This window comes from Chanos chanos, chromosome 1, assembly GCF_902362185.1.
Source record: "Chanos chanos chromosome 1, fChaCha1.1, whole genome shotgun sequence".
Classification (NCBI taxonomy): domain Eukaryota; kingdom Metazoa; phylum Chordata; class Actinopteri; order Gonorynchiformes; family Chanidae; genus Chanos; species Chanos chanos.
The window spans coordinates 50,752,838-50,766,293 of record NC_044495.1 but is presented as its reverse complement, the minus strand read 5'-3'; the positions used below and the strand labels follow the sequence as shown (position 1 = coordinate 50,766,293).

General features: G+C 37.3%; 1 protein-coding gene across 1 annotated transcript; it reads right to left on the bottom strand.

The window, feature by feature from the left end:
• Positions 1–1,942: 1,942 nt before the first annotated feature.
• LOC115823133 (solute carrier family 12 member 2) lies at positions 1,943–13,327 on the bottom strand. The gene is made up of 26 exons (XM_030787157.1): positions 12,827–13,327; positions 11,036–11,155; positions 10,096–10,171; positions 9,588–9,683; positions 9,214–9,353; positions 8,987–9,097; positions 8,778–8,886; positions 8,302–8,429; positions 8,050–8,134; positions 7,589–7,740; positions 6,922–7,029; positions 6,645–6,768; positions 6,412–6,513; positions 6,022–6,177; positions 5,592–5,691; positions 5,314–5,425; positions 5,039–5,179; positions 4,675–4,781; positions 4,182–4,261; positions 3,733–3,876; positions 3,455–3,577; positions 3,146–3,257; positions 2,725–2,811; positions 2,500–2,635; positions 2,246–2,313; positions 1,943–2,078 (listed from the first exon to the last, which is right to left on the bottom strand). Exons 1-26 carry the CDS (start codon positions 13,325–13,327, stop codon positions 1,943–1,945), a joined length of 3,354 nt encoding a protein of 1,117 aa, XP_030643017.1.
• Positions 13,328–13,456: the final 129 nt, after the last annotated feature.

The window sequence follows — 13,456 nt, the reverse complement described above, 5'->3', positions numbered from 1 at the left end:
TATTAATGAGATTCAATTGTTAATGGGGGAACGAAACAATGTATGCAGATTGTGTTGATACAACAGAAATAATCTGTTCCTTTGTGAAAATATGATATAATATCTATTCTGTCTTGACAGTCACCTTATTTGAAACACATTGCAGTGGTCCTGTTTAGCTAGGAATTTACAAAAATCTTTGAGAAATAAATAGCTAATGATTTTTAAAGTGGCAAATAATGCTTATAGTTAGAGTTGAGCATAAAATATGATGAGGAAACAAGTTTAATTTTACTATATCTTAAAGAAATTATCCTGCACATATTATGGTCACATTATGATTTATGACCCTTGATAAGTCTCCAGGATTTTGAAATGTTTACATAGTAAATGACGTATATCATATATCATGTATGTGTAATTTATGAGAATGTTTTATCAAAACTTGGAGTGTGTGAAAGTGTGCTGCAAATGAAAAAATATTGCTACGGGAGGAATGTACGCACAGCCTTCCCCTCTCTCAGTGTTTAATGATGTAAGGTGAAATTTACTCACTGTTGATGAATATGGCCTTGCCTACTAATACGTCAAGTGAATGCATTTTGATCTAAAATACTTGAATCTAACATCCAAGGACCTTGATGATGTGAATCATTGATGTTGTGGTAAAGACCCAGCATACAGAAACTGCAGTTCTCCACAGTCAGGGTTGCCTGCCCACATCATAGTTTTGACCTTCATCTTATGTGTTCAATTGGTTTCATCTTTTAGATTATTAAGTTTGATATTCAACAGCCTTAAGAGTTGAAACTGTAAAGGAGGGGGACAAAAGGGATGAGGAATGTATAAATCTTGTGTATGAAGCTGCATGCCTCTATATTGTTTAGTAAGCTTTATTTCAAGGGCTTACATTGCAGTCTCCTAAGCTGTGTTGTTAATTTTGGAAGGCCAGGAGTATCCTTTTTACTTTAACAATGTTTTCAGCATGGATGTTGATAAGACTTGCATTCTGCTTATGTAAAATGGAAAACTTCTCTGATATAGACAATTACATTTGTTTTGGGAAAAATACCAGCAAATACACTGCAAGTGACTGCCTAAGAAGGAAAGAAATGCGTAAGTGTTGTTAATGATCACTTTCATTTATTTAGTCAATTATATGATTCATATTCCATGGGTAGAAAAACAATTGCCTAGTCTTCATAAATAGTGTGCCCAAACAAAGATATTTTTCACTAAGATCACTCTCTGATGTTACAAGGAAAACAAATATTATTTTTTTGGCGTGCCTCTTTGCAGCTGGATAGTGTTGTTAATACTGGTAGTTTGGGCCGACCTTCAAAGACAATGCGCATACTAAGAAATATTATAAAGGGCAAAATCAATAATTTCTCTGAACAGAAATAAATTAAAGCACATACATTATTCTGTGAATTTAACAACATGTATTATCTTGAGTGGATACTTCATGAGGACAGTTTCAACCAAAAAGTAATTTAAGAGTGAGCCAACTATATATTTATCAACAGTATTGTGAACAATGAACATTTCACTAGTAGTCTGAATGTTAGCAAGAATGTTAGCTAGTTGTATCCATGGCAAAGAAACATACTGGTCATAACCTCATGTATCAAACATGGACATAACATCAGTTTACCAGGAAACACTCAAACAAGAAGCATCAAAGTCTAACTTATTATAAAATCTGTAAAATTACAATACTGATCAACTTATTTTCATGCTAACCTCTCCATCAGGAATGAATATAATCTGATATCAATCAAGAAAATCAGCAGCTGCTCACTGTGGCTTAGAGTGGTTTGATTCTTTTTCAGTGGTTTTCAACACGATGTGGTGGTTTGGGAAAAAAATTACCAAATGTTTTTTTTTTTTTTTACAGAGTTTTACTGATTGTAACAGTATATTTACTTTAAACTCCTTCCTTTAGATATTTAAACACACTTTAAGAGTAAAAGGTGAGAACACTTTGATGGTTTCCTCGCACAAGGAGAATGGGAGGCAGGTCTTTTGACAAAGTGTCCAACCAGCTCATGTAGAGGGCACTGGATACTGTTCCTTTCCTGGCAAGTGGCATACTCCTTTGGGATAGAAAGACACATTCAAACTTGGAGTACAAAAATGAGATCAGTCAATCAAATCTTGCTGCATGCATAAAATGTTGTGAAGAGCAATTGAAAGAGACATAAGTGTTTCAAACAACTCCCAGGGTTATAAGGCAAATAACAGCATTAGACACTTTACTTACATGACAATGAGATTTGCCGTGCTTGAGTGTTCCTTAAGCAGTTCATTCAACCTGATTTGACGGTTTGTCTAATAAAAAGAAACATTTCATATTCAGCACCAATGCATTTGTAGTGTTTTGCAGGGCAACCCTTAAAATTTTACACAACCCCAAACACTTTATCCATATCACAGTTTCCTTGTAACAACCACTATTTAGTCACATTTTTACATGGTTCTGAAATTTGGCCTATTTTCTGCTGGTGAGAGACAGACCTTGGCCCTGTACAGTTGCAGCTCATTATCTGTGATCCTCCAGGGCTCCTCCGCCTTAAGTTTCTCTGCTGCTTCTTGCTCCATGTCTTCTTCTTTAAGTCTGTACGGTTCAATCAGTTCCTCAAACTTCTCTTTGCTAAAGGGGAATAGAACAGGATGCCCGTCACTTGAACCTACTAAGAACACACATTCGTTTATGTGCTCGCTGTAGTAACTGATTCTTACTTTTGCTTTTTAGGTTTTATGTTGATGTCTCCAAGTACATTGATGTCTGAAAAGTCTATCCGGAACTTGCTCAGGAGAGCAGCCATTCTGTAAGAAAGCAAACAAAGTTGACCTTAAAGACAAAGCTGTGTCAAATTCACCTCCGTTTTCTTTAATGATCAAGTATTTCATGCAACATCTGAAAATTACCTGATGAATAGCTTTTATGTGCATAAACATTTTTAGAGATATTAGATAAAACATAGTACTCACAATGAAAATGTACAGGCTGCAATTAAGTAGCCAACAGCCAATAGCCAATAAAGGAGCCAACAGCCAATAAAAAATACTATAAAATTTGCAGTTACTTAAAACAGAATACAGAATGTTTTACATTAGGTTTTTTTTTTTTCCATTTTAATAGCTAAATGTGGACACTCACGCCCTGCGATCATGGTCAATCCTGTTGATCTTTCCTCCAATGAACACTCGGATCTTACAGTCCTTCCATTTTTTCTTGTTGGTCAGCAAATATGGTATCAGTAGAGTTAACCCTGAAAAATTTATAAACATTCACATTTATGAATTTCAGATACAGGTGGAGAGTCACAAATATACAAGATAAAGAAAAGCACTTATGGTACACATTTATGACAAGTGTATCAACTTTCAGAGGAATGTCAATAAAATCAGTTTTAGAGGGACACGTGATAACTGACCTAATTTGGAACGTAAATTTGGTTCAACACACCTCCATCATCAAATAGCCACCAAACATCTATGGTTCCTTTGCACTGTTTCTTCTTGAATTGCTGACTGGCTGCCAGAAGCTTCTCATCAGCTATGCTTAGCTGCACAGGAAAACTTTTGACATCTGTGCATCACAAAGTCATAAAGTAGAAATGTCTCAAACAGGAACAATCATTCTTAAGCAAATTAACTACTGTTATGTCAGGTCAGATTCTTAAAAGGGAGATTTAAATGATTGATTCTCAGTAATTAAGTGAAAGCACTGTTGCAGACTGTGACCTCTGTGAATGACTGGACTGCTTTGAAAACTTGCAGCTTTAGATGATGGTTTTGAGGTATCACTGTCAGAGTCCTTGCCTGTGTTGATAGACAACAAAATGTCCTTTGTCCCTGGAGTTTTCTCATGGGATGACAAAAATTCATCTGAGGAGAGTGGATAAAAGGAGTGACAGAGGTAAGACACAAAATTGAGGTCATTTAATATAGCTATACAGACTAGACAGTTGAGAAACATTGCAATCACTTTCTAAGTCAGTGTACTTTTCAATGTCACACTGGCTCACATACTGTGTTGTTGGATGAATCTCATATTGTAAATAACTGCGTTCAGTAATTTATATGTCTTGCCAAACAGCCCTGAATCTGCTCTACATGTTTTAGACAACAATTCTTTTGTGGGTATTATTCAGAGACTAAAAAATCATGCACAGTTTGTATTAAATGCACACCTTGGCCTTGGATATGGGATATATCAAGTCCCTCCTTCAGCCTGATGAGAACTGTACCATACTGTAGGTCAAAGGCATCACTATAAATAGAAAAAAAGAACAGTATATATCTGTGAATTAAGACATTTTTTTTTCCTTTGTCTCAAACGATCTAGAATGTGGGTATTTTCATAACCAAGAGCAGATGTTAGGAGCAAGAACCAAAAACATGAGTGAGGAAGGGTATAATATTTTTCAAAGTGTCTTTTTAATTGTCGAGTTAAATTTTGTTTGTGCTACCAGCAGGGTTAATACATTTTCATCATAATTATGCCTCAGGCATTTCCACACAATAAAACATAAACAAATACAAACCATAGAGACTGACTGATTCTGACTGATTCTACTGTTTTGCATAAAAAGAACATGTCAGTTACCAGTCATCACACTGAGGCTACATAAGCGTAGTCTTACTTAGTGAAGAGCTTACCTAGAAAATTTAGTACATACTTACTGTATAGTGTTGATGTATGTTTCCACATCTTTCATATCCCAGTCCTGCCAGTTGTTCTTGAAACCAAACACTAGTGTATTAGGTTTCAAACGACCCAAACCTGTTGCCTTTGAAAGGAAAAGAAAGAAAGAAAGAAAGAAATGAAACACCTACCAGTCAAGGTAAATCACATATAATAAAAAATGTCTTCCTGAGCATAAGGAAGTCACTTACACTCCCGCTGAAAACCAGTACTAATGTTAAACTTCTAAATTTGGAAGACATTCCGGATCTGTTTTCTTTAATGTAAGAGAGTGTTGTGTGGGATAAAGCAATATGTGCACCATGCTAATCCTTTGGCCTTGTTCTTCAGCATGATGTTTACCTGCAGCAGGTACTGGGCTCCCTGCCTTAGGTCCTCTGCATACACTGGTGTGTAAAAGGCCTTGATGTGCTTTTTCAGAAGCCAGCGCTGGTACCGAATTTGATCATTCATCATGTCCTTGTAGCTTGGCTTTCGGGAACCCTTTGGAGAAACACACACATTCAAACAGATGCCCCAATTTCAATGTATACAGTACAGGGTGTAATATAAGCAGCTTGCTGGAGAGTGTTGTCAATCAATGATGACCAAAAACTAAAATATTAAGGGGTATCTACCGTTCGGACGTGTCCACAGACCATCAAGCCCACATTCTTTGTGAAAGCATGCACTAAGTGAATCAGTGCAGGTCTGGCATTGGGATACCCACTCATCACAAGGCACTGTGGTCTGTGTGGGAAGTTACAACACACATAGCACCAAATATGGAAAACAGCCTGATTGTAATTGGCATATCTGCAGATATTGCTATTGCTGTTAGCACCAAACTGAAGAGGACTGACGTCTTCTCAAATCTTAATAAGTAGACTCTTGAATGTGCACTTGAAGGAAATACCTGAAGTTCTTGATGTGGTCTTCCACTCCAGTGAGGTGTAGGCAGTGAGACAAGGCTTGGTTGTACATTAGTGCTTGAGTGGATGAGCCCCAGTTTACATCTGAGACACAGGGTAAGTACATGGCATGCATTAATTTTATTTATTTATTTATTTTCTTATGTATCTGCCAATATCTCTATATATGCCTGAAACTAAAATAAAACACCAAATTCTATTATGGTTGACTTTCTGAAACTAGTTGTAAAATCTAATATTTATTCATGAACTCTCACTTCCACAAGAAAAAAATTCTGCCTCTTGTGACTTCAGGGGAGAGATTAGCAAAATCAAATCTAAACAATCAGATAGCTATGAAAATCATTCATTCAGCATAGTTGAGAATTGGGGTGGAGGTGTAGTTTATGTGTATTTCAGAGCATAGGACATTACCTGGTTTCTTGTAGCTGACATATATGTAAAGTGCCATGACAATTACGTTTGTTACGAGGGCAGCCCACCAGTTGATGACAAACATGACCACACAGCACAACACAGCTCCAGCCAACGAAACCCATTTATTGTAATATTTAAAACTTGGACGCCATCCTATTTAATTATAAAAGAAAGACATACAAATCATAAAAATCTCACATTACCTCCCTTTTATCTCTCACCCTATAATTAGAAACAACACTATTTACAACAGAATGCAAAGTGACACTATAAAGAATAACAGGACAACAAGCAGATGGATAATGTGCCATGTCTGTTATAAAGGGTTATACTCAATGCTCTCTAATTGTTTCATACTGTTTAAAATTACACAGTTTTCAAGTTTACCTGGAGAGTTCGCCAACGAGGCATGGAAGACAGAGAAATTGATTAAGGCATAGGAGGCTAGGAAGAAGTTTGAAATGATGGGAGCAATCACGTTTAGCTCCGCTGAAGGGACAAAGCAACAAACAAAGAGCTAAGTTCAGATGCGCTTCAAATAAAACCTCTGGCAAAGATGGATATCAAGAACTTTAAAAGAAATTCCAGCAAAATTTGAACACTGCTTTTGATCGACTCACCAATCAGAATGAAGGCAAGAGCAATGCAGAAAGTAAGAACATAGCCGCGAAGAGGTTCGTTGTTTTTCCCATAACCTTTGGCAAACACACCAATACCAGGATAGATGTTATCCTTGCACAAAGCCTACAAAACCAGGGGAAAAAAAACCCATCTGTTGAATCCTTATACAAACAAAAAAAGAACATAACCATTTTCAAAACACATCAAACCATATAAAGATCATTCTCAAGGACAATGGAAATAAGTAAATGTTTATATAACAAATGTTTCATTCACCTGGAACACTTTGGGGGCACTGACTAAGGAGGCAAGAGCAGATGATAATGTTGCAGAGAAAATACCAGCAGTGATAAGAGGACCAAAGAGTGACACCATGCTCATGACCTAAAAAAAAAAAAAACAAGCTCCCATGTTAGAATACAAACTGATACCTAAATCATGCATCACAACCCCCCCCCCCCAAAAAAAAACCCCCCTAAAAAGTGTATTTAATCATGAAACTGTGATGCTTATACCAGCAGTTACAGGTGAACATTCAATTTAAATCAAAATGAGATGCGTGAGGAAAACAAAACTTGCTGTGCAAAATTTGTGTGTGGTATCATTGTCACAAAAGACAGGGGGGTCTGCAGGCGAGAATGCCTCTCAATGCCTTCATTCAAGTCTGACCTGACAGCATGTGACTTGTTACACAACTACCATTATCTCAGTTGTTTCTCCATATGTCTCATCTAAACCAGTACATCCACAGACCAGAGAGAATACAAACTTTGCTGTGCAAGACCATCAAACTATTTTTAAAAAGTGCACAGTGGATGCAGCTAAGAGTAAAATGTGTAGAACATCCAATTACTTATGATATTTCATAAGTCAAATGTAGGAGCCCTGTTACTGGTGTTGAACGATGGTGTTGAGACTGTTTGCGGCAATTACGCTGACAAACCTGAAAGTCATTCTGGAGCCCAAATTTGCAGCCACCCTCCTGGCAGATGGAGAAATCATAACCCAGAGTACAGGCAGCATCTGTACAGTTCTCCAGTGAGCCAATGATGGTATCATTGTTATCTCCTGTTGCATCTCGTAGTATGGAAGCTCCTGCAGTTAAAAAAAGAAAGAAAGAAAGATTTTCAGATTTATGTGGATAAAAATGGGATTTGTGCACAAGTGAAAAGGGTCTGAGTAAGGTTTAGTTATAAAATGCCTAACCAAACAGATACTTTCACTTTGAGTAAATTTGATAATTGATATGATCATGTATAATTATTATCGTATGTCTCAGAGTTTGAATTAAAGGGCAGTGGGGCCCAAATAATATGAAGGGGATGAATCACTATGTTATGCACTGCCTTCTGACTCATAAAGTTCAGGCAAACATATCAAAGTACCGTAATATATGCATATTACCCGATGAAATTGCTACCGCTACATAAACAATGCCAGTTATCAGGATGGCCAAAAGAGTTCCTTTTGGAATTGCCAACTGTGGGTCCTGGAGTGTCAAAAAAGACAAATTTTAAGGCAAATAACACCACAAAAAGCAACTACGCAAGCTTATGGTCTTGAGGTGTTCACTTAATTGGAGAAATCTCTGAATTATAATTAGCAAAGTTATGTTTCAAGAAAATAATAGTCAACAGCGAGGATCCGTGACCTCACCGATAAGTCGCCTGAGATGTTGGCTCCTGCCAAAATGCCAGTTGCAGCAGGAAAGAAGATGGCAAACACGGAGAAGAACGTCTCACCATCTCTGAAGTCTGGTCCCATGTTTTCTATCAGTATCGCAGCTTTTGGAGAAAAAATTAAGACTTAACTGTCCGTTATTTGTAAATAGTACACCAACATACTAAAGCTACATAGTGTATGGTAGTCAAAAACACAGATCAAGAAAAACTCATATTTCAGTTTACTTGTATAAACACTGAAAACTGTCTGTTCTTATGACCTTGAGATAAAGGGATATTTATTATCTTCTGCTGACAGTTTTCCAAGTAAATATGAAAATAAAATAAAAAAGAGTGGACATATGTATGCATATTTGTTAATTCATGTATTGGTTTATATTTTGTTCTTTTGTCTGTTTGTTTGTTCGTTTTGCTGTCTTTTCAAGTAGGTGCTACAATAATGCTGCAAACCTTTGTAGCCAAAAAAACCCATGGGCTCCTTAAAGTCCATTGGTACAAATGACCCAATGAAGTAGTTGAGGATAGCCGCCAGCAGAATGACAAGTAACACAATCTGGGCCTGGAAAACCAATAGATAAGCTTTAAATAAGCAAAAAACTCTCAGGGGGAAAAAAACTGCTTCATTGCTTTGGAAGAAACTGTCTTTTGCTTAACTGTACCTTAGCCTCCCACTCCATTCCTGCCACAGAGATCCCCAAAAGTAAAATGACTGTGAGGGTGCCGACAATACGAATGTCGTTAATTTCGTCTGTCATAAGGGCATCCACGCTCTGTGGAAAATCGGATTGAGCATTCACTGCATGGTCGAACGTATTTATAGCATTTGAATGGTTCACTCAGTGCTAGAGACTGTGAGAGTTGCAGGAGGAAAATGAAAGGCTCTTACATCTAGAAGCTCCACAACTGTTTCTGCAAAACCCACAACGTACATGGCAACAGCAACAGCGTTAGCAAAGGCAAAAATTAGACCAATGGATCCACCAAATTCAGGACCCAAACTCCTGGATATCAAATAGTATGCTCCACCTGAGGATGCAACAAAGATTAACACTGGTGGCTAAACTTGGCTAGAAACAAATTGACAAACTGATTTTCTTGGGAGATTTCAAACTAAAAATCAGCAAAAATCAAATAATGTACCAAAATCAAACCAGATACATAAAAGTATAAATAAGTCAAGAATACAAATATAAATAAGTCAAGAACACATATAAGCAAAAATCAGAAACAGAGGTTGTATGTAAGAGAAACATTTTTTACCTCCTTTCACGAAACCATTGGTTGCAATTGCTGAAGTGGAAAGTCCAGTGATGGTGGTTACAACTACTGCCATAGCAATAATTGCACATGAGAGAGCTGGCAAAGAAGAGAACAACACATCAGAGGTTCCAAGAACTTTGCAAATCTGATGAAACTGAATTATAATTTCAAATGTTGAACGTCTTTATTTTGAACTACTGAACGTGTTCGTAAAAGCCAACAATACAGACATGAACCATTACAGGGCGACACTAATTTCCTGTCATTCCTGAGAATGTTCTGTTTCCTGAGTATTCTGAGAATACAGAGGAGGGAAATAATTCCATAAATAGATAGCACAGGATGTCAGGGCAAGCTGTCAATAAGAAAATCAGTAACATAAATGAGTAGGTCTAATAATTGATGATGACTGGTTTATCTCCATTGCTACTTGAACTGTTATGACTGGTGAGATAATTGTCACTGGATCAAATCTGTTCCTGTTCAGAGTGTAGATATAAAGATGTACCAATCCCAGCTTGGCCTACAATCCATGACATTCGGATAAACAACATCACTCCCCAAATGTTCAGCATGCATCGCACCTGGGGAAATGATACAATGAATTAGGCAAAGATGCAAACTGGCAGCCTGAAGTGTATTCTCAGTGTGCATAACCTGGAGTTGGAGTCATGTCATGAACGAAACACAATTTGTCGATTTCAAATTTGAGTAGAAATTGAGAAACATGCTGTCCAAATATGTTGGAATACAGGTTCAAGATAAGTTATGACACACTGTATGTGTTAACAGGTGTTCACAAACATTAGTAATCATTCATTTCAAATGATTAAAAGCTATTCCAGAAATCATTTTAGAGTCTCCTCCTTACATCTTTGGTCATAAAGGGCACTTTTTTTAAAAAAAAAATTCTTTTTTGAAAGGCTCAAAAGTGTAGTTATAGATATTATTGAGCTCATATGAGTAACTATTTCATGTTTTATTATGTGTATTCATCTGAAAAGTAAACTTAGGTAGACTACCTTACAGCAACTCTGGTGCATACCTCATTTCCTCTGTGCTCTATGCCTTTGTAAATATTGAATCTAGACCTCTAACAATATTAAAATGATCTCATATAGTGTGATGTGGATTTGTTTCAGAATGTTTCCTACGGAAACCATTACACATATCATGCAGTTCTACACATTAAAGAACTGAAAAAGGATACAGACGTGCTTATGCGTTATTAAAATAGCACTCAGTGTAGATTCAGGAAGGATAGACTATGCATGTTATGCATTTGAAGGCATTTTGTTGCTTACCCATACTTTTTATTTACAGGTTCTTATAAGCAGCTCTTAGGGCTTTTGTCATACTTTATTACTGCATTTGAGAAGTTCATATTGTGGAAGATGATTTGATAATGGTATGTACCAGACATGGAAAAAATCGTGAAGTACACTAACCAAGACACCTTTGATCCAGCCGAACTTCACCATGCCCTTTGACTCTGACATGTCTTTAACCAAAGCTTCTTCACCAGCTGTTGGCTCCTCCCCATTAGCAAAGCCATCTTCAAATGGCTCCTGGGCATCACAATATACTGCATCTGTTAGTACACACTTTTTCTCTGTTTTCTTTGTTTCTTTTTTCACATTTATTTATAGCTATGTGTTGCAGCTAATCTATTTATTTTAAAGGAATTTCTTTAAAATAAACAGTCAAAATATACCAAAAAGCATACAAGAACTCCTATACTGGTAACAGATCAGTCCACTTTGATATCAACCCACCAAGCTAGTTCTTTAACAAAAAAAAAAAAAGAAAGGAAAAAAACTTGATTCAGTTGACTTATATGAAAACATTACCCCTTGTTTGTGATGTCCTTATCTTACTTTCATGCAAATGATATTGAACTGTTGCACTAATCCTCCAACTCTCCTTCAAGTAAACATTCAGCAAAAGCTTGACACTCTACCAAGCTGTTTGGCCTTTGAGTAAACTAGTTAAATGGTTGTACCACCAGACATTTTATTATTGTTTCACAAGCTGTTTACTTCAAAGAAATCATTTGCGGTCAAGAGCACATTGCTAGTAAAGAGTATTTTGGTACTTAATACTTTTTGAAGATATGTCTTTAATTTAATTATTTCTCTTTAGTTTTCCTTAAACACACATAAACACACACACGCATACACGCACGCACACATGCACACGCACCCACACACACACACACACACACACACACACACACACACACACAATGTGTAAAACAGTGCCTGTACAGCGTAAGATCAAACAGAATTATTTTGATTTTGTGCTTATATAAAATGCTTTCTTTGGTGGAACTTAGTATGCCACGCCACCTTGGTCAAATTGTCCTTTGCGGTGCCAAACGGTTTTTGGTTTGTATTCCTTTGGTATAACACTACTGAGATCTACTCGCAACAGGAGACACTGGGCCATTGAGTGGGGTGGGGGAAACACAGCAGTATTGTTAGCGATTGCAGCAGCATAGCCTAACGTTCATGGTGTTCAGGGTGTGGGTACAGAGAGAAAGGGCATTGTCCGAGGACAAATGTGTGGGTGACATCTCTGACATCACACGGCCCATTCAACAAAGTACGTACACAAATAAATAAATAAATGTGCTCAAGTAGGAGGGAATGCCATTAAGATCAAAGAAATCACTGGCATTTTAGGTGAGTCATAAATCAACATGGTCTGTGAATGACAGAATAATGATATTGCACAAACTCAGGTTACTATACAAGCCACATATTAACAGCATGAGGTCTCCATACTAATGTTCAACACTAATGCTCAACATTATACTTTAAAATATTTGCACTTTATTCATGCACCCCCTCCCTCTTTAAAGTACTTCAACTGAAGTTCAATTTTTGACTCCACAATTCGAGTGTATATATATATATACACACACACTTAAGCCAAGTATTTATAGTTTGTGTCAAGCACAAAGAGAGAGAGAGACAGAGAGAGAGAGAGAGAGAATACTTATGTTCCTATCAAGATTTATGCAGCAGCAGAGCCTAAATGCCCTTGATGCAATCATATTACCAATTTGTGCTTCAGTTTTAACAATTTAAACCCTTATTATTTTTTTTTATGTTCTTTTAAGAACTTCAGCATTTAAATTTTACTAAGTATGTAAGTACGTAAAAAAGTACATTTATATATATATATATATATATATATATATATATAATTTTTTATGGGCATAAAACAGTTCATACCTTGTCAAGCTCATCGTGAAGCTCCGACAGTGTTGGTCGGACAAGCTTCTCTCCAAGAGGCGCTGCGGATTGTCGGTAGAAATCGATGTTTGGCACCGCATCAATAGTGTTGTGGCCAAATGTTCTCAGGTAATAGGTACTGGAGTGAGTGTCAGAAAAATGTGTGAGACCTCCAGTAGAGGAATGCAAACTGGCTTCGCTCCTTACTGTTTCACTGTTCTGTGCAAATTCTGATGATCCGTCTGCTGGGCTTACACCTCCACACGGACCTGCAAAGTTTACCACACGAAATCTACCTTTGGCTTCCTCACTTCCTGTCGTGGCCTCGGTTGGTTTGGCTGGGGTCATTGCTGATTTTGTGCCGGGTGGCACTTGAATAGCTCCAGCTATGGGTGCCCCACTCGCAGCTGCGGCTGCTGCCTCTGCCACCGGATCCACTTGAAATCTACTTTGACTTTGTGCTGATTCTGCCGATGCAGGTGGCGCAGGTGAATCCGACATCGTTAAAATGTTGTCGTTATTTCTTCTAGAACTTAGCTATTGATTGCATAAATGGTGAGAGGTGATCTTGATATAAATATTTTGGATCAGTGAAACGGTTGGACTCGTGCGCGCATCCCCTTCTCTGTT

Excerpts from the sequence above, each read along its gene's own strand:
- LOC115823133 (XM_030787157.1), bottom strand. The coding sequence starts at position 13,327 with ATGTCGGATTCACCTGCGCCACCTGCATCGGCAGAATCAGCACAAAGT. Across the intron at positions 7,030-7,588 it reads GGCTCCAGAATGACTTTCAG|GTCATGAGCATGGTGTCACT; the intron begins GTTTGTCAGCGT and ends TTTTTTTTTTAG. Across the intron at positions 5,692-6,021 it reads TGTCAGCTACAAGAAACCAG|ATGTAAACTGGGGCTCATCC; the intron begins GTAATGTCCTAT and ends CCTGTGTCTCAG.